Consider the following 21,921-nt stretch of genomic DNA (forward strand, 5'->3'; position numbering starts at 1 on the left):
AAAATCTTTACCAATTAACTATTGAGACTAGATATGTGGTTGTTGTGCAGTAGGCCTGTCTTTAAAATTAGAGTAGAATAAAAAAAGGTTGAAACATAATCTATTTCAGTTCTACTAACAAAAAAGACAAAAGACATGATTGATTCTGTAACATCTTATTAAATAGCTTTAGGAACAAAGAATAACATTTTGTTGCTACTGTTAGTATACACAATGCCTGGTCCAGAAGTTTCTTAGCACATTGTACTCAATTCAATATATATTTATACATCTGTTTAAAGTCAGCTCCCGCAATTTGTACTGATACTGTATTAACTTGATAACAGGAAGCAATGTTAGAAAAATACAATATGAAAAAATGTCCAGCTAGCAAAAGTATTCCACCAAACTACAGATTTGAAATAGAAAAAAATGTATTTTCTTGTGTTTATTAAATAAAAATGTAACAAAAATGGTGCGCATTGCAGCATGACAATTTAAGATTAAAAAGGCATGATTTATTTTCTTACAAACATCTTTGTAAAAACAAATTATGTATAAAAAAAAACAAGAAAACATTGGAAAAGATAACACGAGACAAAAAGCATATTCTTCAGGTAGCTTCCCCTTCAAAATAACTGAAAGGGATAGATTTCTTTGTGTCATACACCTCCTGACCTTGAGTGAGAAAGCACATGCAGAGGTGAGGCATTGGCTCAAATGAGGTGAGCTATGGGCTGAAGCTCAAATGACACCCTACTCCCCTAGTGCGCTACTTTCCAGAGTGAGTGGTGCTCTACATGGGAAATAGTAAACCATTTCAGATGTACCCCTGGTTTATATTGTAGTTATATTTAACAGTTTTAGGGGTATAATTCAGTTTTTTGAAAGTTTTTTTACTATCCATGCTGTGAGAAGAATCTATCGGCACCAAGGAGGTCCATGCAATACAAACTAAAGATATCAAAGTCAAAACAAGCTAAGTACCGATCAGCACTTTGGGTGAAAAATGCCCTTTGACAACAATCTAGGAACAGTCTACCCGCCCCAAATCCTAACCCTAACCATTAGTCTGGAGGAATGCAAAACTGACCTTAGATCACTGAACCTTGCCCTGGATCCACAGACTCTTAGTGGCCAACCAGTGTCTATTCCTGCATTCAACATCACCATTTCAATAGAGAATACAGGTACACTAAAACAGAGAGGACACTTACACCATATTTGCACTGCAGGTGTGGAGGGGAATCTCTGCTAGTTGCATTAGTGTGTGGTGACGTCATAGAAATTGCATTATAGAATATGCATGTGTGTACAAAGTTATTTCACCACAAGTGGCAGAATACACCCCTCCTGTCCCACTCCCCATCTCCAGATATTAGCTTTAAATCTGCAACACAAAAAATCTCTTCAACCTCGGTTCTTCCTTGTATGCAAATGTTCAGCTCACTCAAGTAGTGTTCTGATTATGAGGGGGGGTCCCTGAAATTTGGCATCACAAAAGGGGTTCCAAGACCTAAAAAGTTTGAGAACCCCTGTTCTAGACTGCCCTCTCTTCAACCTCTTCCCTCTCACCCTGGGTCCCTAACTGAGCCATGTCCAGTTCAAAAGGTTTTTCATAAAAATACAACATGCATGGAATGACTTCTTGTAAGAGAACCATGTGTGATTATATGATCTTAGTAAGAATGTTGCTTTTCTCTGTTCAGGTTCTAAAGAGTACACGCTGGAGCCTCTCCCTTCACAGAGCTTGTTGTACAAGTTGTCCTTAGGCACAGATATAGGACCAGTCACAACAAATTCTAACCACACTCATTAAGGGAGAAAACACAAAACTGATCTGTGATCAGTATCCAGAGGTAACTTCAACCTGCTGCCTGTGGGGACTAACAATATCAGTATCTCAGTGGAAAATCGGAATAACATTCTAATAGGGCCAGTAAACTAACAAGTAAACTCAAAACTAATGTCTTTCTGACAATGTGCATATGGCACACAAATTGGCTTCACATACATCCCACTAAACAGACTCTTACTAATCATAAATAAATAAATAAAACATGAGAAATCCAAGTCAATCTGAAATGTTACTTAAAATGGTTTACATTTCTACATGTCTGAACCAGTGACTATCGCCACTCATTGTTTTGGTGCAGCAAAGAGAAGAGTAAGAGAAATAGTTGATGAAAAAGAATGAAGAAAGGACAGGTGCTTCTTTTGCATTTTGGTTCTGCAAAGATCACAATCATTATGCATATCTGTGCATCTTTTTAAGTCAACTATGTTTTGTAGGCTTATAATAGAGAACAATACTGGCCAGGAGGAGTCCCAATTCAACCCTACCCCAACAATCAACCATGGCTTTTCTATAGATGACGGCTCAGACAGTAAAACACAGCGCTCCAGGCCAGACACACATAGCAGAGGTTCCAGAGGGTCATCTCCATGTCAATCACACTCATTGTGTCGCAAATGGCACTCTATTCTCTATGTAGTACAGTGCACTATATAGGGAATAGGGTGCCATTTCTGACGCACCCCCAGTTTTTGAATTCTTGACTTGAACTTGACCCCAGCTCTGAAACATGTGAACACACACAGTCAGGGAGCACTACCTGGCAATAGTATTGAGTGATATTTACTGGTCCACTGAATGTGTAGTCAGTCATTAGAGGACATTCAACTTGTGAGGTGTGACCTGTACTGTATGTTACAGGAACTATAAATAAAGTTGTATTTGAAGTTGAGGTGCAGGTTCCTACAGTTGATGTGAGGATGGAAGAAGGGAGGGTGAGGCAAGTGAGTGATGTAGAGGGGATTGGGGGTCGGCACATAGAACCAAACACGTGAACAATGCCAACAACACGAATAATGACACCAGTAACAATCATAATAATAGTAGAACAATAGACAGAATCAATAGGTGCAGGACAAGATTGTAGTCTGTGAGCCATTGTGAACAAATACCCCCAGGACACTCCTATCAACATCATCAAATACACTCTCTACCCCACAACCATTAAACTTTGAAGACTATGCTATGGTCTCTGTAAATCAAATAATGTGTTCACTTGAACAGAACAGTAGTGTAGACCTCTGACACCTGTATCAGAGTAGGACAGAGCAGAGGGAAGGAGAGCCTATAGCGATCAGGGAGAGGATTGGTACCATAAAAATCACCTCTTTTCTCTCACCATTTCTCACTTTGTCAGGCATCTGGGTACAAAAGATTTCAAAGCATCTTTCTGGTAATTTCCATAGCTAAATCTGTGGAGCGTCTCTCCATTTCCTTCCTTTGTAAACCATGCACTGGTGTGACTCTGCATGTAAGCCTTTATCATAGCATGATCCTCACTTAGGCTGTGGCCTGGGCAGTGGTCACACCACCTATATGACCATGAATGTGCTCACAAACACTACAGAACACTAGACTAAGTATGAATCGAACACAATAACAAAATGAAGAACATCAGTGAAATAGAAAAAGGTCTGCATTTCAAAAACAACGTTGTGATCACACAACTAGCTAACCAAGTGCATTCTGCTTCGCGCTAAATCGGTGTAGCCTCTCTAAACAAAGTACAAACGTGAAAAAGTTTTTGAAAGTGTCCTTATGAACTGCTCATGAACATTGTTAAACTATTACATTGTATAGTCTGTTTTTCATGATTTATGATTATAGGTCCTTACAGGTAATACATGTTAATAAATGTTACATTTCAATAAAACTTACATTGACTTGTAAGCAGTTAATACTAGTTATATTATGCAATAATGGCTTATAAGCAGTTTATAAGTCAACCTTCAAATGCTGTATTAACTCCAGTTGTAATAACAGCAGCTGGTTGAGGGTGTATGCGTTCAGGAGAGAGCTGCATTTGTTAACGATGCTAAAGATAATACTGACACAGTAAGGCTTGCAAGCTGACTGGGTGAACATCAACAGTCCCAGTCTTAAATCAAGACCTCATCCACAGCCCTAGCTCTTACCCCTGGCCTAAACACTTCTTCATGGCACCTGCTGGATTGAAAGAAACAGACCCGTGTAATCAGTGGTACTAGCTTCAATTATCCCTTTAGAGGGCTAGAATGAGCTTTTACCAGGATACTGACATCCATTCTCCTTCAGATCTATGAGAGGTCATTTAGAAATGTCTACGGCTAGGGCACTAGGAAAAGTGTCTAGGACTAGGGCACTAGGAAAAGTGTCTAGGACTAGGGCACTAGGAAAAGTGTCTAGGACTAGGGCACTAGGAAAAGTGTCTAGGACTAGGGCACTAGGAAAAGTGTCTAGGACTAGGGCACTAGGAAAAGTGTCTAGGACTAGGGCACTAGGAAAAGTGTCTAGGCCTGGGGCACTAGGAAAAGTGTCTAGGCCTGGGGCACTAGGAAAAGTGTCTAGGACTAGGGCACTAGGAAAAGTGTCTAGGACTAGGGCACTAGGAAAAGTGTCTAGGACTAGGGCACTAGGAAAAGTGTCTAGGACTAGGGCACTAGGAAAAGTGTCTAGGGCTACGGGACTGAGAGCCCATCGTCCAGTGGATGACATTGTCTGATCTGTTGTGTTTGAAGTGTGGCCGTGTTATGTGGGTAGAAGCCAATTAGAGAAGCAGTTTTCAACTAACATTCGGTGCATTAACTCTTCGCACTAATAGTGCGAAATGAAGATCAATCATTTTGCATGGCTAAGGTTTGCCATTTGACAAGCCACTTGCATCTACACTATCTGCATGCAATTAAGCTTGTGCTCGCTAGTGTGCGTGTGTAAATGTAGTGTGCAGGCAAATTATTAGTTTAATGTGAATTTGCATCAAGCCTCTCCAACTTTAATTCAGTTCCCTTTCAACAGGACTACATTTCCCATAACCACCGGGGGCAGTGTAGGTTTGCTAAACAGGGCTGACTGACTAGCTTCGTCTGATTCTCATTGGGTCTGTAAGGTGTCAACGATTCAGCTTAAAAACATTTGTTGTAAATGAGATACTTTCCATCTCTGTCCTTAAACAGGGAATGCGCCAGTGCAAGTGACACACACAACCCCATCACAATGTCATGGGTTGGCATACACACACACACAAATGCACGCGGAGCACCTGGGAGTGTAATATATTAAGAGTATTTTGGTTCAACGGCTGAGAAGAAACCTTTTATTTCTTGGAATTAATGTAGACAGGTTGACCTTGAAAATAAGTGCTTGAACTTAAGGACCCAGTAGAAATAGTGTATTGGGAAGACAGGGACCTCAATAAAGGGGCTGTCTAATACACTGCTCTTATGCACACATACTAGGTAGAGACGAGAGCCAGAGAGTGTTGCAACTCCACCTGAACCCTCCTCTATAAGGACATTATAACACGCTAATGTCACCTGTTATAACATGCTAATAACAGCATGGATAGGGCATAAACAGGGAGTTCTACAGACACACAGACATACAAGACAGGGTTGAGCATGTCACACTGCACTGACACATCCCAAAAACCTCCACCCCTCCCTTCCATCCCGCTCCTCCCTTCCACGGTTCCAAGCTCCATCCCTTCCCCCTCCCCTCCAGCCCGTTCCTACCCGTCTGCTATACCCCGCTCTCCCCTGGTTCTGTGACTCTCTCCGTCTCTGCTCCCTTTCCTGCCTCCCCCCGTCCACCCCTACGTCTGCAGGCCTTGCGGATCGCGCTCCACTGGTAGCCGCTGAAGGTAGGGCTGATGGGGAAGTATTGGAAGACTGTGTGACGACGCAGGAAGTCCATGCCAAACGGGAGGTCGTAGGTTCTCATTCCCTCCAGCTCCGCAGCACTGGGTCCCGACCCTCGCTTCAACTTCCCGATCCCTCGCTCCTCCCTGGTACCTGACAAGAGGAAAGGAGAGACAAAGGAGAAAGAAAAGAGGAAGACAGGAGGAAGAGGGTTGAGCAATTGGAGAAGGCAACAGTTTGTGATATCCTTGTCCTATCTGTAAATAAAATCACAAGGGATATATAGTGTTTTAACTAACAGCGACAGTGTTTTAACTAACAGCGTCAGTCCAGTCTACTCAACAGGGATAGTGTTATAATTAACACTAGCTTAAGGATCCGCCCCCTTTTTTCAATTTGCGCTTAAAATGACATACCCAAATCTAACTGCCTGTAGCTCAGGCCTTGAAGCAAGGATATGCATATTCTTGGCACCATTTGAAAGTAAACACGTTGAAGTTTGTGGAAATGTGAAAGGAATGTAGGAGAACTTAACACAAATGATCTGGTAAAAGATAAAGAAAAATCCAACTGTTCTTTTGTATTTTTTTTTGTACCATCATCTTTGAAATGCAAGACCATAAAGTATTATTCCAGTCCAGGTGCAATTTAGATTTGCCACAAGATGGCAGTATGTGCAACATGTTTGACTGATCCAATGAACCATTGAATTTCTGTTCAAAATGATGTATTAAGACTGTCCAAATGTGCCTAATTTGTTTATTAATAACTTTCATGCTCAAAATTGTGCACTCTCCTCAAACAATAGCATGGTATTCTTTCACTAATAGCTACTGTAAATTGGACAGCGCAGTTCGATTAACAAGTATTGAAGCTTTCTGCCTCATGCTAATCGCATTAGCCTACGTTAGCTCAACCATCCTGTGGAAGGGACAACGATCCTGAAGAAGTTTTAACTAACAGCGACAGTCCAGTCTACTCAGCAGGGATAGTGTTATAATTAACAGTGATAGCACAGTCTACTCAGCAGCAATAGTGTTATAACTAACATTGAGTGTGATAGCAGTCTACTCACCAGGGATAGTGTTATCCAGCACAAATGCCACTGACCCCCCTACGAACATGGCTGTGGTCAGGAGCACGTTCAACACCTGATCTAGCGACACTATACCTGAGAGACAGAGAAAGGGTTCAGAGAGCTAGCCAGTTATTTTATAATGTGTGAGAACACTGAAGGAGTAGGCCATTGAGCTAATTATGTGGTGCACTCTAACTTGTCTTCCACTCACCAGTGACCAGAGGGTTCTGTTTGAGATAGCTGGGCAGCACCAGGCCAAAGAAGATTGAGAAGCCCAAAACAAAGAGGTTCCTGGAGGAGTTGAGGTCTACAAACTGCAGGTTGGACAGTCCCACAGCTGTGATCATTCCAAACAGGGTACAGAACAGCGCCCCCAGGACAGGGTCAGGCAGGGAGGCAAACAACGCACTGAATTTACCCACCAACCCTAGCAGCAGCATCATAGCAGCACCGTACTGGATCACACGCCGACTGCCTACCTGGAGGACCAATCAGAGAGCAGCAGGGAGTGAGAGAACGAATCAAAGAATATCAGGAAGAATAAAACTGTCCCACTCTACAGAGCTAATAAGATCCAAGCAAATTACTAGTCAGTGAGGGAGTTTTTTTATTCTGACATGGGATGAACCGTCAATAGCCTGTCACATCGGGCGAAAGCAGGGATGGAGCTGCACTTTTCTCAAATGGAACAGTAATCTGCGCCGCTCCGTCATGATGTCAACAAGGCAGCATGGTGCATCGTCCAGAAACAAACATCTCTTTTCTGTAAAATGTATGTTTGAATTTTCAAACGAATTGGGAAGGCTGATGGTGTTTTTATCAGGAATCATTTTTGCATGGGAAAACACAGAATCCTACTAAGTACTACAGATGGTTAATTAAGTCACTTTTGTTTTGAGCCAACATAGCTGTCCGGTTAAAAATCAAATGCCTACACGAACGAGATGAATTGAACCCCCTCTCAATTAAAACATAAATATGTAATATTTGTATAGAACTCGCAGAGGGACTCTGTTGATGTGTGATGGTTACCTTAGTGATGCCCAGCACGCCTATATTAGGACTGGAGGAAGTAGAGCCGTTTCCTGTCCCCATCAGCCCATCCAACACGCAGGACAGACCTTCCATAAATATACCCCTAGAGAAAGAAAAACAGAAAAAAAGTTTTTGTATCTGTTTTGGAAGGTAGTTACAGGTACACACACGGATCTCAAGTCATGATTCAAACCATTGTCTGCTCGATTTAACCAGATTTATGCTACTTTTATGGAAAACTTTTCTATGATGTGTATTAGGCAAGGACCTATGCGAGCAAGGTCAGGTACCTGTTGATGGCGTGAACAGGGGGTGGGGGGGCACAGGAGAGTCGGGCACAGGCATAGTAGTCCCCGATAGACTCGATGATGCTAGCGACCACGGCACTGAACATACCGATCACCCCTGCTGCTGTTACCGTAGGAACACCCCACTGAACTATGGGTAAAAACACAAACTCAACACACAACATTCTAGATTTGAGGAAGCTACAAACCTGTTGAATGCTCTTATCAAGAGTTTGGACTTAGCTAGGGGCAAGGTTGAACAACATAAAAGGGGTAACTCACAGGGGTAGGGGATCTTGAACCAAGGTGCAGCTGCCAGTATCCCCTGGCGTGCGTCAGTGCGGGCGTAGTAACCGTACTTGTCTTTCTCCGGCGGGAAAACGTTGGTTACAGTGAAGATGAAACAGATCAGCCATGACACCAGGATGGCCATGATGATCTGAGGGGGAGGGTTAAATATGACCGTCAAATCACAGAAAAACACATACAGTATGTCCTGGTGAGTTACACTGAAGAGCACCATAATAACTGTAGCGGAGTGATGATGATGATGACTTTATTCAAGTATGGGAGAGTTGTGAGGTCACCAGTTCAACAGTAAAGAGCAGCTTCATAAATAGTTGACATTTGGTGGAACGCTGCTTCAGGGTGCTTTTAAAATTGTATCATAATTTGAAAAACTCAATTTCTCCCACATTCTTAAGTAAATAGTAACAGAAGAGTGAAACTTTAAATGAGACAGGGCGAGAGCGTGATGAAGATGACTTTATTAGAGTGAAGTCACCATTGCAAGCAAAGAATCCTTTCCAGTGTCTACTGTTATATTACAGCAGCAGATATATCATGACATCAAATGACCAGCAGGGGGAGAGAGACACACCATATGAGACAATAATTTCAGATCATAAGAGGAATGGGGAGGGAGGAGACAGGGGAGTAGGGCTGGGCGATATGGCCAAAATCTCATATCCCGATACAGCTCATTTTCTGTAAATTCAATGAATAAATAGTTTATATAAAATGACCACATGTAAAGTCCTATTTCGTACTACATGTTGAATTAAAATCAAATAAAAAAGGTACTTACTCATTTGATTATTTCTCCTTTCATTTAGAACCTTTGTGCAAATGTTCAATTAAGCATGTAACAAAATATAACATTTTAATCTAGACAATCTAAAAAGGTAAATAGAAAACACTTCAACTATAGTTGCAAACAAAATAAATATATTTTCGGGGGCTTGCCTGTTTTGCATGTTATTTTGGCATTAATACGAGTCCCATATCAATTTGCATTTGGTACCTTGGGTAGAGTGTTAGCACCAACTCACAAAACCCTCACGAAACCCCCATTTTTCGACAGTGTAAATTGGGGCCATGTCTTTGCAGATGTAAGTTGTCACGGCAGATGTTATCTCCTTCCATCTTCGTGATTCTTTGCCATTTGGTGTGCCGCGGGCCAAAGCCTCTTGCAACGTCTGAGTCGGGTTTGTTTTGAGCACTCGACTGTACTTTTTTAGGTCTCATCCGTAGACTCACTCCGTACTGTTTCACATGATTCTTGCGTAGGTGGTAAAAGCGATTAGTGGTGTTTGAGCCTGTTGTCTGGACCGGCCGGCGGCATATTTTGCAGAGGACGGTTTTCTGGTCAGTGTCAGACTTTTCATAACCAAACCACGTCCATGCGACCGAAAGGCACGAGTGGAAGAACGCAAAGCGTAGTCCAATTGACGAAAAATATTGCCGTAAAGAGTGTGATTTGCTACAACGAAATAAACGATAAGAGCATAATATGAAACGATAGGAAAAATGTCTATCGTCACATGATATAAAGTTGAAGTCAGAACTTTACATACACTTAGGTTGGAGTCATTAAAACTCATTTTTCAACCCCTCCACATATTTATTGTTAACAAACTATAGCTTTGGCTATTCGGGTTAGGACATCTACTTTGTGCATGACAAGTAATTTTTCCAACAATTGTTCAGACAGATTATTTCACTGTATCACAATTCCAGTGGGTCAGAAGTTTACAAACTAAATTGACTAAATTGACTGTGCCTTTAAACAGCTTGGAAAATTCCAGAAACAATTTTCATGGCTTTAGAAGCTTCTGATAGGCTAATTGACATAATTTGAGTCAATTTGGAGATGTACCTATGGATGTATTTCAAGGCCTCTTTGCTTGACATCATGGGAAAATCAAAAGAAATCAGCCAAGACCCCAGGAAAAAAATGGTAGACCTCAAGTCTGGTTCATCCTTGGGAGCAATTTCCAAATGCCTGAAGGTACCATGTTCATCTGTACAAACAATAGAACGCAAGTATAAACCCCATGGGACCATGCAGCGTCATACCACTCAGGAATGAGACTCGTTCTGTCTCCTAGAGATGAATGTACTTGGGTGCAAAACGTGCAAATCAATCCCAGAACAGCAAAGGACCTTGTGAAGATGCTGGAGGAAAAAGGTACAAAAGTATCTATATCCACAGTAAAAATGAGTCCTATATCGACAAACTGAAAGGCTGCTCAGCAAGGAAGCCACTGCTACAAAACCGCCATAAAAAAGCCAGACTACAGTCTGCAACTGCACATGGGGACAAAGATGCTACTTTTTGGAGAAATATCCTCTGGTCTGATGAAATAGAAATAGAACGGTTTGGCCATAATGACCATTGTTATGTTTGGAGGAAAAAGGGGGAGGCTTGCAAGCCAAAGAACACCATCCCAACCGTGAAGCACGGGGGTGGCAGCATCATGTTGTGGGGGTGTTTTGCTGCAGGAGGGACTGGTGCACTTCACAAAATAGATGGCGTCATGAGGAAGGAAAACTATGTGGATATATTGAAGCAACATCTCAAAACATCAGTCAGGAAGTTAAAGCTTAGTCACAAAATGTGTCTTCCAAATGGACAATGACCCCCAAGCATACTTCAAAAGTTGTGGCAAAATGGCTTAAGCACAACAAAGTCAAGGTATTGGAGTGGCCATCACAAAGCCCTGACCTCAAATCCTATAGAAAAGTTGTGGATAGAACAGAAAAAGCGTATATGCGAGCAAGGAGGCCTCCAAACCTGACTCAGTTACACCAGCTCTGTCAGGAGGAATGGGCCAAAATTCACCCAATTTATTGTGGGAAGCTTGTGGAAGGCTACCTGAAACGTTTGACCCAAGTTAAACAATTTAAAGGCAATGCTACCAAATACTAATTGAGTGTATGGTAACTTCTGACCCACTGGGAATATGATGAAAGAAAAAAGCTGAAATAATTTTTTTTTTTAAATCACTATTATTCTGACATTCGACATTCAACATTAAAATAAAGTGGTGATCCTAACTGACCTAAGACAGGCAATTTTTACTAGGATTAAATGTCAGGAATTGTAAAAAACTGAGTTTATATGCATTTGGCTAAGCCTTCAACTGTATATATCGTCATGTCGCCCAGCCCTACAGGGGAGGTGAATAATATTAGAAAGCAGGACTCAACAAGTAATGGGAGGATGGAAGAGTGTGTGCCCATTGATCTGACCTCACTTGATCCGTGACAGGTCAGATCGAAGAGCACACTGTTCCGGGAGAAGTGATGTGTGTCTAGGTGTGTGTGTTTGTGCGCCCCTGCTAGTGAATTTCTCAATTGTTCTGTGGGCATCTCTGTGTGTGTGTGCGCGAGGGTACTCACGGGGAACATCTTGAAGAGCTGTAATCTATAAGAGGTCCATCCTTTCTTAGCCTTGTAGATGGGCAGAGGAAGCTGTACATTCCTCGCATACTGAGAGAACAACAACACCAGGAATATAGTCCTACAGACAGACACAGAGAGTGGGAGACAGACAAGTAAGAAATACAGCAGCCAAGGGTCTGTAGAACGGTTAAACATTTGTAAAAAGAAGCAATAACCCTCCTATAAAGACTGCCATAAAGACATCTGGATCCAAAGGTTTCATTCTCAAAAAGGGACACAATAAAATCAATTAATTGACAACTCAATGAAGTTAGACGGTTCACTTTTTCCAAATTTTGTTACAATACTGCCTTATTCTAAAATTTTGTTTTTTTCCCCCTCATCAATCTACACACACGACCCCATAATGACTAAGCAAAAACTGTTTTTATTTTATTTAAATTTTTGGTAATTGATAAAAGAAAATGTATAAACTGAAATATCACATTTACATAAGTATTCAGACCCTTTACTCAGTACTTTGTTGAAGCACCTTTGACAGCGATTACAGCCTAGAGTCTTCTTGGGTTTGACTCTACAAGCCTGGCACATCTGTATTTGTGGAGTTTCTCCCAGTCTTCTCTGCAGATCCTCTAAAGCTCTGTCAGGTTGGAAGGGGAGCGTTGCTGCACAGCTATTTTCAGGTCTCTCCAGAGACTCTCCAGTTTGATCGGGTTCAAGTCCGGGCTCTGGCTGGGCCACTCAAGGACATTCAGAGACTTGTCCAGAAGACACTCCTGCGTTGGCTTAGCTGTGTGCTTAGGGTCGTTGTCCTGTTGGAAGGTGAACCTTCGCCACAGTCTGAGCTCCTGAGCGCTCTGGAGCAGATTTTCACCAAGGATCTTTTTGTACTACATCTTTCCCTTGATCCTGACTAGTCTCCCAGTCCCTGCCGCTAAAAAACATCCCCACAGCATGATGCTGCCACCACCATGTTTCACCAGGTTTCCTCCAGATGTGATGCTTGGCATTCAGGCCATAGATTTACATTTTGGTTTCATCAAATCAGAAAATCTTGTTTCTCATGGTCAGAGTCCTTTAGGTGACTTTTGGCAAACTCCAAGCGGGCCGTCATGTACCTTTTACTGAGGAGTGGCTTGCGTCTGGCCACTCTATCACATAAAAAGGCATGATTGGTGGAGTGCTGCAGGGCTGGTTGTCCTTCTGGAAGGTTCTCCCATCTCCAGAGGAACTCTGACAGAGTGACCATCGGGTTCTTGGTCACTTCCCTGACCAAGGCCCTTCTCCCCTGACTGCTCAGTTTGGCCGAACGGCCAACTCAAGGAAGAGTATTGGTGGTTCCAAACTTCTTCAATTTAAGAATGATGGAGGCCACTGTGATCTTGGGGACCTTCAATGCTGCAGAAATGTTTTGGCAGCCTTCCCCAGATCTGTGCCTCGACACTGTCTTGGCGCTCTACAGACAATTCCTTCTTGGCTTTTGCTCTGTCAACAGTGGTACCTTTCCAAATCATGTCCAATCAATTTAATTTACCACCGGTGGACTCTAATCAAGTTGAAAAACATCTAAAGGAAGATCAATGGAAACAGGCTGCACCTGAGCTCAATTTCAAATGTCATAGCAAATGGTCTGAATACTTATGCACATAAGGTATTATTTCTATAAAAAAATTATACATTTGCCAAAATTTCTAAAAACTTGTTTTCGCTTTGTTATTATGGGGTATTGTGTGTGGACTGATGAAAAACAAATATTTTATACATTTTAGAATAAGGCTGTAACGCAACTACATTTGGAAAAAGGGAAGGGAAATACTTCCCGAATGAACTGTATGTGATGCTGTGCTGTTTGAGATGAGTTGCAAGACAAATTTCCCAAAATATAAAATAAATGAATGAATAACTGAACTTAAGACAGAAACAGTTACCAGCAGACACAGCTCTGCTGAACCTCCTGACTCAGAGCTCTCTGTCTGGAGTAGCACTGTGTTCCCACCTCCATTCTGCAGGGCAGCGGTGTCAACTGGGAATGGTTTCTGATTGGCTGTGTAATGGGCAGTTACGGTAATTGATTGGTTAAGGATGCCTCTGGGGGCGGGAATCAGTCTACTAGTATAACACAAGATAGAGAAGATAGCATTTTATTGTCGGGATTTGACAGAAATGTGCCTTGCATCATAAGACAACAGACAGTATAGTAAACTTAGAGGGCTGGGAACTATACAGGGGACTAATCAGTCAGGAAAGCCTAGAATCAGTGTACTACTCACAGCATGGCGATGCCCCAGTGTTTCCCTGCTCTCTCCCTGCAGCCTGGAAGCCAGAAAGGCCGATGAGGGCCACGGTTGGGGTGATGGTCAGAGGGCCGATGTATTTCAACAGGAGTCCTGGAAGCCCCAGGAAGCCGATACACACCTCTATCAGAGACGACACAATGATAGCCCCCTGGATCTGTGTGTGTGGGGGGGGGGGGGGGGGCAAAGAGGGAGAGATTAGTACAACTTGTAATGTAATTTCATAATAAAGTACTTTATGTGCCAAAGTCCCAAATTAAATGGATATACGCAGTTATCATTACCATTTAGAGAAGTGATCATAGAGAGGAAGTTATCTTTATTTTTCCTTTATTAGAGCAATCACAACACCTGGAACAAGTCTGTAAAATGAATGACTGTTTAATGAAATTATTACTCCCCCTCAAGCCTATCAATGTCCATGTCTCTAATTCTATTCATCGTGACATCGTCATTAAGTTATCCCCTCACACATACACACACGTGTCAAAACAGGGTTACCAAACCCACTTACACAAGCCTTATAAAAGGTTAATGGGAGTTAACCGCCTCTGTCATACTCTCTGCGCGCGCACACACACAAAGGCTGAGTCACAGCAACAGGCCTTAACAAGCATCATCAATTAGAACTCCTTCTACTTTACGTTTTAGTCTGTGACTAGGTGCAGCTGATGGGCTAACATGGGCTTGAACAACACTGACACAGAACACAGGAGTAGACCTCTCTCTGTACACTAATGCAAGGTAATGGTTTGGGTACTTTAAAAATATCTCCCATGTCACCCCCTCCATCTCTCATTTCAGTGCTCCTCCCCCTCTCACCTCTCGTATTCGGGGATGCCAGATGTGTTCAGTGTTGAACAGCTCGGTTTCGTTGAACATGGGCGGAACCACTGAGGGACAGAAATAATGGAGAAAGATAGAGGAAAAGAAAACAGAGAAATAGAAAGAAGAGAGAAGGATGATTAAACACATTTATCGAGTGTGCAAAGCTGTCATCAAGGCAAAGGATGGCTACTTTGAAGAATCTCAAATCAAATATATTTAGATTTATTTAACACTTTATTGGTTACTACCCGATTCCATATACAGTGGGGCAAAAAAGTATTTAGTCAGTCACCAATTGTGCAAGTTCTCCCACTTAAAAAGATGAGGCCTGTAATTTTCATAGGTACACTTCAACTATGACAAACAAAATGAGAATTTTTTTCTCCAGAAAATCACATTGTAGGATTTTTAATGAATTTATTTGTAAATTATGGTGGAAAATAAGTATTTGGTCAATAACAAAGGTGTATCTCAATACTTTGTTATATACCCTTTGTTGGCAATGACAGAGGTCAAATGTTTTCTGTAAGTCTTCACAAGGTTTTCACACTGTTCCTGGTATTTTGGCCCATTCCTCCATGCAGAGCTCCTCTAGAGCAGTGATGTTTTGGGGCTGTTGCTGGGCAACACGGACTTTCAACTTCCTCCAAAGATTTTCTATGGGGTTGAGATCTGGAGACTGGCTAGGCCACTCCGGGACCTTGAAATGCTTCTTACGAAGCCACTCCTTCGTTGCCCGGGCGGTGTGTTTGGGATCATTGTCATGCTGAAAGACCCAGCCACGTTTCATCTTCAATGCCCTTGCTGATGGAAGGAGGTTCTAATATCTTTGATATTGTTGCATGTAGCGTTTATATATATTTTTCAGTATATATTTAACAAAATCTAAACCACCGACAAGTGAAATACAATGTTTTTCCAAAACACTGACATTAACACACCTTGGCCCCAAACCTGGAAGCCTAATCTGATGTCAACCTGAGAAACTCATCCGATGCCAGCTGAGGTTCCAGTCAGCTCTACTGATGCCAGCTCACGTGAGCAGGAAAGTGAGGGTGAGAACAGGTCATAGTGAAGGTACTTGTGGTGTGTGTACTCACCGGTGTATGCATTTGTGTGTGTGTTTACCTGTAGCGTTGCACTTCCACTTGTCTAGTGACAGGATTGCTCTGGCGGGAGCCAGGAAGGCAAATGCACTTGCCTGGAACAGAGGAAGCCTGGAACAACGCAGCACAATTACTCTATTAGCAAGAATACACACATTCCTCCAATACACTCTACCTCACTGCTCAGTAGGGAACTTTTCACTCTATTCACATTGTACAAATTGTTACTTGACATAGTATATTCTGTTTCTCTCTTCTGTATATCACGTCCACACATGTAAAATCCCTGATCTATCACTAAGTCGATCCAGTCAGTTGATGGAAACATTGCTAGTGTCAGTCAGTGGTAAAACAGTGTAAAGTCAGTCATCATAGCATGATGGTTATGTGATGATTATGCCAGTGTTATGTGGCCTTTATAGCTGTGGGTTCCAGTGGCGCAAGCAACCGTTCTCCTGTTTGTCCGCTAGATGTCACTAGTGAACACTGAGCAGCAGGGTCTACCCTGGTTTGGCAACAGTAACAGCCTGGACACTGACAGAGCTGCGCTGTTTGAACGGAGCAGGTGCTGGCTGATAATTGGCATTGATTTGAATGCTGGTCAGTGTGCAGTGACACACCATCATTAACTCTGATGACCAACCAGATTAAATCGATCAATGTGTACTGCAGCGGACCCAGGTCACTGGTGTAAAAGGCTAACACCCTATGTATCGCACCAATGGGGTTAACCCACTTGGTGTGAATTGAAACATGGCTCCTATAGCAAGGATCACTACACTGCCCCGTTCAAACATCCTCGTGTCGACTACTCAGCCCCCTCACACAGCTAGGTCATGTGTTCCGCTGGCCTCACAGGTGTTATCGCTCTTCTGACACGAATGTAGCGAACGGTGGGGCAGGGAAGCGAACCCGGGTCGCTGGCATGAAAGGCAAAACACCCTACGCACCTTTAAAAGGCTGCTTTGTATTTGAATGTTTGCTCTAAAATGAAATATCACTACCATTATTGATATAATAATAGATTAGAACGAAACATGGGCCATTTGAGTGTCAGCGTCACTGACGTGTGTGTGGGGGGTGAGAGACCGAGAGATCATGACAAATACACAGACGCCAATTTACCCAGCAGCACTCATCTACCGCAGAGGGTCACATGTTGTCCGCAGGTGGGACCAGCTGTGCACGCAATGACACGTAAACACACAAAATCACCTTTCCTAGAGTGTTTGTGATCTGACCTCACTTAGCACCATGACTCAAACACAGCCACTAGCACTCCTCTCCTCTCCATTCCCCTTTCCATCCATTCATCTTCCTCTATACATCCCTTCACCCTCTCTCCCTCAGCCCCACCCTCTCCTTATGCTTCAGTCCACATCAACTCCCTACCTCTCATCCAGCTCTCCAGCCCTCTACCTCATCCATCTCTCCCTATTTTCCAGCCCTCTACCACAGTGCTCATTGCTTCCCTCCCTCCACTCCCACCTTATCCATGTTGCCAGGGTGACACAGATAGCTGTGATTTGTGACACAAAGATGATGGTCATTAGTGAAAAGATGGACATTATAGTGACTTTGGATGAGTCGGCAAGCAGCCGGTGTGTGAGTGTGTTGTCAGCGAGACATGATGGAGCAGAGAACAGATATCTCACTAACAATTTCTAAAATTCTTCTTTGAGTTCAAAGTTCTAAGGTTTACTACAGGGCACACAGAAAAACAACAACTGTGACTGGTGCATGATCTTACCATCTGTGTGAGTGCTATGTAGAGGCTAGTCCTCTGTGTGTGAGACAGTGCTGTGCATGCTTCTCTGTGTGACCAGTCCTAATTGCAGGACTAAAGACAGGAGAATTGGCCACAGCTAAAATTACATCGACCCATTTTTCACAGTAGTCCTATGTGGCAGAATGCCTTGTTTCTCCCTGAGCGGAGTGTGTGTGTGCCAGGCAAACACAGATCCTCCATTACCGCTGGTCTGTGTGTGTACGCGTGTGGGTGAGTGAGTGTGGGTGTTTGTCTGCAGTTATTTTCAAGGCTGTACCTGACTGTTAGACAAAACACTAATGGCTAAAAAGTAAAAATACTGCTTCGTTCTCTCCTTTCAAAAAGAAATCACTCAAGGCCATGAGACTAGGAGAGTACTTTCTGTGTGTGTGTCCAGTGTGTGTATGTGTGTGTACAGTGATTTCCCGTCAATGCTGCTGTATCCGGGCCATGAGACAGACAGGCAGACTGCACAAACACAATTACAAACAACAGACAGACTACAATGACGTGGCATGGCATCGAGCATCACATTCACGTTTGGTAGCAATAATAACCATGGCAACAAATATGAAACCTGGCTGTGGCATTTCTAAAGGATATCATATTTCTAGAAAGGGATAGAGGGGGAGAAAATGTGGGCAAGAGTAGTAAAATGTTAACCTCTAACCACAATGAGAGTGAGAAAGACATTAAAGAAGAAAAAAAATAACAATGAAAGAATGAAAGAGAGTTTCCTGTAGAGAGAGGTAGAGGAGAGAAAAGGAGCAGGAAAGAGTTTCCTGTAGAGCAAGGTAATACTTATGGCTTTATCAAGGCTTGGTTCAGCACCTAGACCCAGTTGATTCTGCCTGCCACCTGGGGGATGGGGTGTATGAGTGCAGCATAGTGCATAATTATGCTCCTAGCACCAACATACCTACCCTATTTCATAATACACTCCTTAACCACACTGTGTAGAATGTGAAGCAATGGAGGTCTCCTCCCAGTCTCGATTATTGTTAAAACCAAACAGTCCAACTCATCCCAAACCATCTCAATTGGGGTTGAGGTCAGGTGATTGTGGAGGCCATGTCATCTGATGCAGCACTCAATCACTCTCCTTCTTAGTCAAATAGCCCTTACACAGCCTGGAAGTGTGTTTTGGGTCATAGTCCCACTAAGCCCAAACCAGATGGGATGATACCTCACATGGTCTCTCCTATCATTGCTATGCAGACGACACACAATTAATCTTCTCCTTTCCCCCTTCTGATGACCAGGTGGCGAATCGCATCTCTGCATGTCTGGCAGACATATCAGTGTGGATGACGGATCACCACCTCAAGCTGAACCTCGGCAAGACGGAGCTGCTCTTCCTCCCGGGGAAGGACTGCCCATTCCATGATCTCGCCATCACGGTTGACAACTCCATTGTGTCCTCCTCCCAGAGCGCTAAGAACCTTGGCGTGATCCTGGACAACACCCTGTCGTTCTCAACTAACATCAAGGCGGTGGCCCGTTCTTGTAGGTTCATGCTCTACAACATCCGCAGAGTACGACCCTGCCTCACACAGGAAGCAGCGCAGGTCCTAATCCAGGCACTTGTCATCTCCCGTCTGGATTACTGCAACTCGCTGTTGGCTGGGCTCCCTGCCTGTGCCATTAAACCCCTACAACTCATCCAGAACGCCGCAGCCCGTCTGGTGTTCAACCTTCCCAAGTTCTCTCACGTCACCCCGCTCCTCCGCTCTCTCCACTGGCTTCCAGTTGAAGCTCGCATCCGCTACAAGACCATGGTGCTTGCCTACGGAGCTGTGAGGGGAACAGCACCTCAGTACCTCCAGGCTCTGATCAGGCCCTACACCCAAACAAGGGCACTGCGTTCATCCACCTCTGGCCTGCTCGCCTCCCTACCACTGAGGAAGTACAGTTCCCGCGCAGCCCAGTCAAAACTGTTCGCTGCTCTGGCCCCCCAATGGTGGAACAAACTCCCTCACGACGCCAGGACAGCGGAGTCAATCACCACCTTCCGGAGACACCTGAAACCCCACCTCTTTCAGGAATACCTAGGATAGGATAAAGTAATCCTTCTCACCCCCCTTAAAAGATGTAGATGCACCATTGTAAAGTGGCTGTTCCACTGGATGTCTTAAGGTGAACGCACCAATTTGTAAGTCGCTCTGGATAAGAGCGTCTGCTAAATGACTTAAATGTAAATGTAAATGACGTGTCGCTGCAGAATGCTGTGATCGCCATACTGGTTAAGTGTGCCTTGAATTCTAAACAAATCACAGTGTCAGTGTCACCAGCAAAGCACCCCCACACCATCACACCACCTCCTCCATGCTTTGTGGTGGGAACCACACACGTGGAGGTCATTCGTTCACATACTCTAAGTCTCACAAAGACATGGCAGTTGGAACCAAAAATCTCAACCACGAAGGCCTGAATCACACAGTTTCCTCTGAACAGTTGATGTTGAGATGTGTCTCGTTACTTGAACTCTGTGAAGCATTTATTTGGGGCTGCAATTTGATGTCCAGTTAACTCTAATTGATCATCCTCTGCAGCAGAGGTAACTCTGGGTCTTCCTTTCCTGTGGTGGTCCTCAGAGTCAGTATCATCATAGTGCTTGATGGTTTTTGCAACTGCATTTGAAGAAACTTTCAAAGTTCTTGACATTTTCCAGATTGACTGACCTTCATGTCTTAAAGTAATGATGGACTGTCGTTTCTCTTTGCGTACTTGAGCTGATCTTGCCATAATATGGACTTGGTATTTTACCAAATAGGGCTATCTTCTGTATACCACCCCTACCATGTCACAACACAATAGGTGTGCCTTGTTGAACTTAACAAGGCACACCTGTTAATTGACATGCATTCCAGGTGACTACCTCATAACGCTGGTTGAGAGAATGCCAAGAGTGTGCAAAGCTGTCATTAAGGCAAAGGGTGGCAATTTGAAGAATCTCAAATATATTTTGATTTGTTTGTGTGTTATGTGTGTTATTTCATAGTGTTGTCTTCACTATTATTATACAATGTAGAAAATAGTAAAAAAAACCAAAAAAAAACCTTGAATGAGTAAGTTGCCCAAACTTTTGACTGGTACTGTATCTGTGTGTATATATATATGTATGTACAGTTGAAGTTGAAGTTTACATACACCTTAGCCAAATACATTTAAACTCAGTTTCACAATTCCTGACATTTAATCCTAATAAAAATTCCCTGTCTTAGGTCAGTTAGGATCAAAACTTTATTTTAAGAATGTGAAATGTCAGAATAGTAGAGATAATTATTTATTTCAGCTTTTATTTCTTTCACATTCCCAGTGGGTCAGAAGTTGACATACATTCAATTAGTATTTGGTAGCATTGCCTTTAAATTGTTTAACTTGGGTCAAAGTTTCTGGTAGCCTTCCACAAGCTTCCCACAAAGTTGGGTGAATTTTGGCCCATTCCTCCTGACAGAGCTGGTGTAACCGAGTCAGGTTTGTCGGCCTCCTAACTCGCACACGCCTTTTCAGCTCTGCTCACAAATTTTCAATAGGATTGAGGTCACGGATTTGTGATGGCCACTCCAATACCTTGACTTTGTTGTGCTTAAGCCATTTTGCCAAAACTTTGGAAGTATGCTTGGGGGTCATTGTCCATTTGGAAGACCCATTTGCGACCAAGCTTTAACTTCCTGACTGATGTCTTGAGATGTCGCTTCAATATATCCACATAATTTTCCTTCCTCATGACACCATCTATTTTGTGAAGTGCACCAGTCCCTCCTGCAGCGAAGCACCCCCACAACATGATGCTGCCACCCCCGTGCTTCACGATTGGGATGGTGTTCAGCGTGCAAGCCTCCCCCTTTATTCTCCAAACATAACGATGGTAATTTCTCAAAAAATTACGATCTTTTTCCCCATGTGCAGTTGCAGACCGTAGTCTGGCTTTTTTATGGCGGTTGTGGAGCAGTGGCTTCTTCCTTGCTGAGCGGTCTGTCAGGTTATGTCGATATAGGACTCGTTTTACTGTAGATATAGATACTTTTGTACCAGTTTCCTCCAGCATCTTCACAAGGTCCTTTGCTGTTGATCTGGGATTGATTTGCACTTTTTGCACCCAAGTACGTTCATCTCTAGGAGACAGAACGAGTCTCCTTCCTGAGTGGTATGACGCTGCATGGTC

At 43.2% G+C, this 21,921-nt stretch overlaps 1 protein-coding gene across 1 annotated transcript in view; it reads right to left on the bottom strand.

The window, feature by feature from the left end:
• Positions 1–139: 139 nt before the first annotated feature.
• LOC115140203 (solute carrier family 23 member 2-like) overlaps positions 140–21,921 on the bottom strand; it is a 68,049-nt gene continuing 46,267 nt past the window's right edge. The window contains 11 exon segments of the mRNA XM_065026723.1: positions 140–5,823; positions 6,746–6,841; positions 6,960–7,227; positions 7,781–7,886; positions 8,074–8,221; positions 8,353–8,509; positions 11,755–11,875; positions 14,028–14,061; positions 14,064–14,208; positions 14,874–14,944; positions 16,008–16,096. Coding sequence (XP_064882795.1) covers positions 5,552–5,823; positions 6,746–6,841; positions 6,960–7,227; positions 7,781–7,886; positions 8,074–8,221; positions 8,353–8,509; positions 11,755–11,875; positions 14,028–14,061; positions 14,064–14,208; positions 14,874–14,944; positions 16,008–16,096 — 1,507 coding nt within the window. The 3' untranslated portion in view covers positions 140–5,551.

This window comes from Oncorhynchus nerka, linkage group LG13 (genome assembly GCF_034236695.1).
Source record: "Oncorhynchus nerka isolate Pitt River linkage group LG13, Oner_Uvic_2.0, whole genome shotgun sequence".
In the NCBI taxonomy this organism is placed as follows: Eukaryota; Metazoa; Chordata; class Actinopteri; order Salmoniformes; family Salmonidae; genus Oncorhynchus; species Oncorhynchus nerka.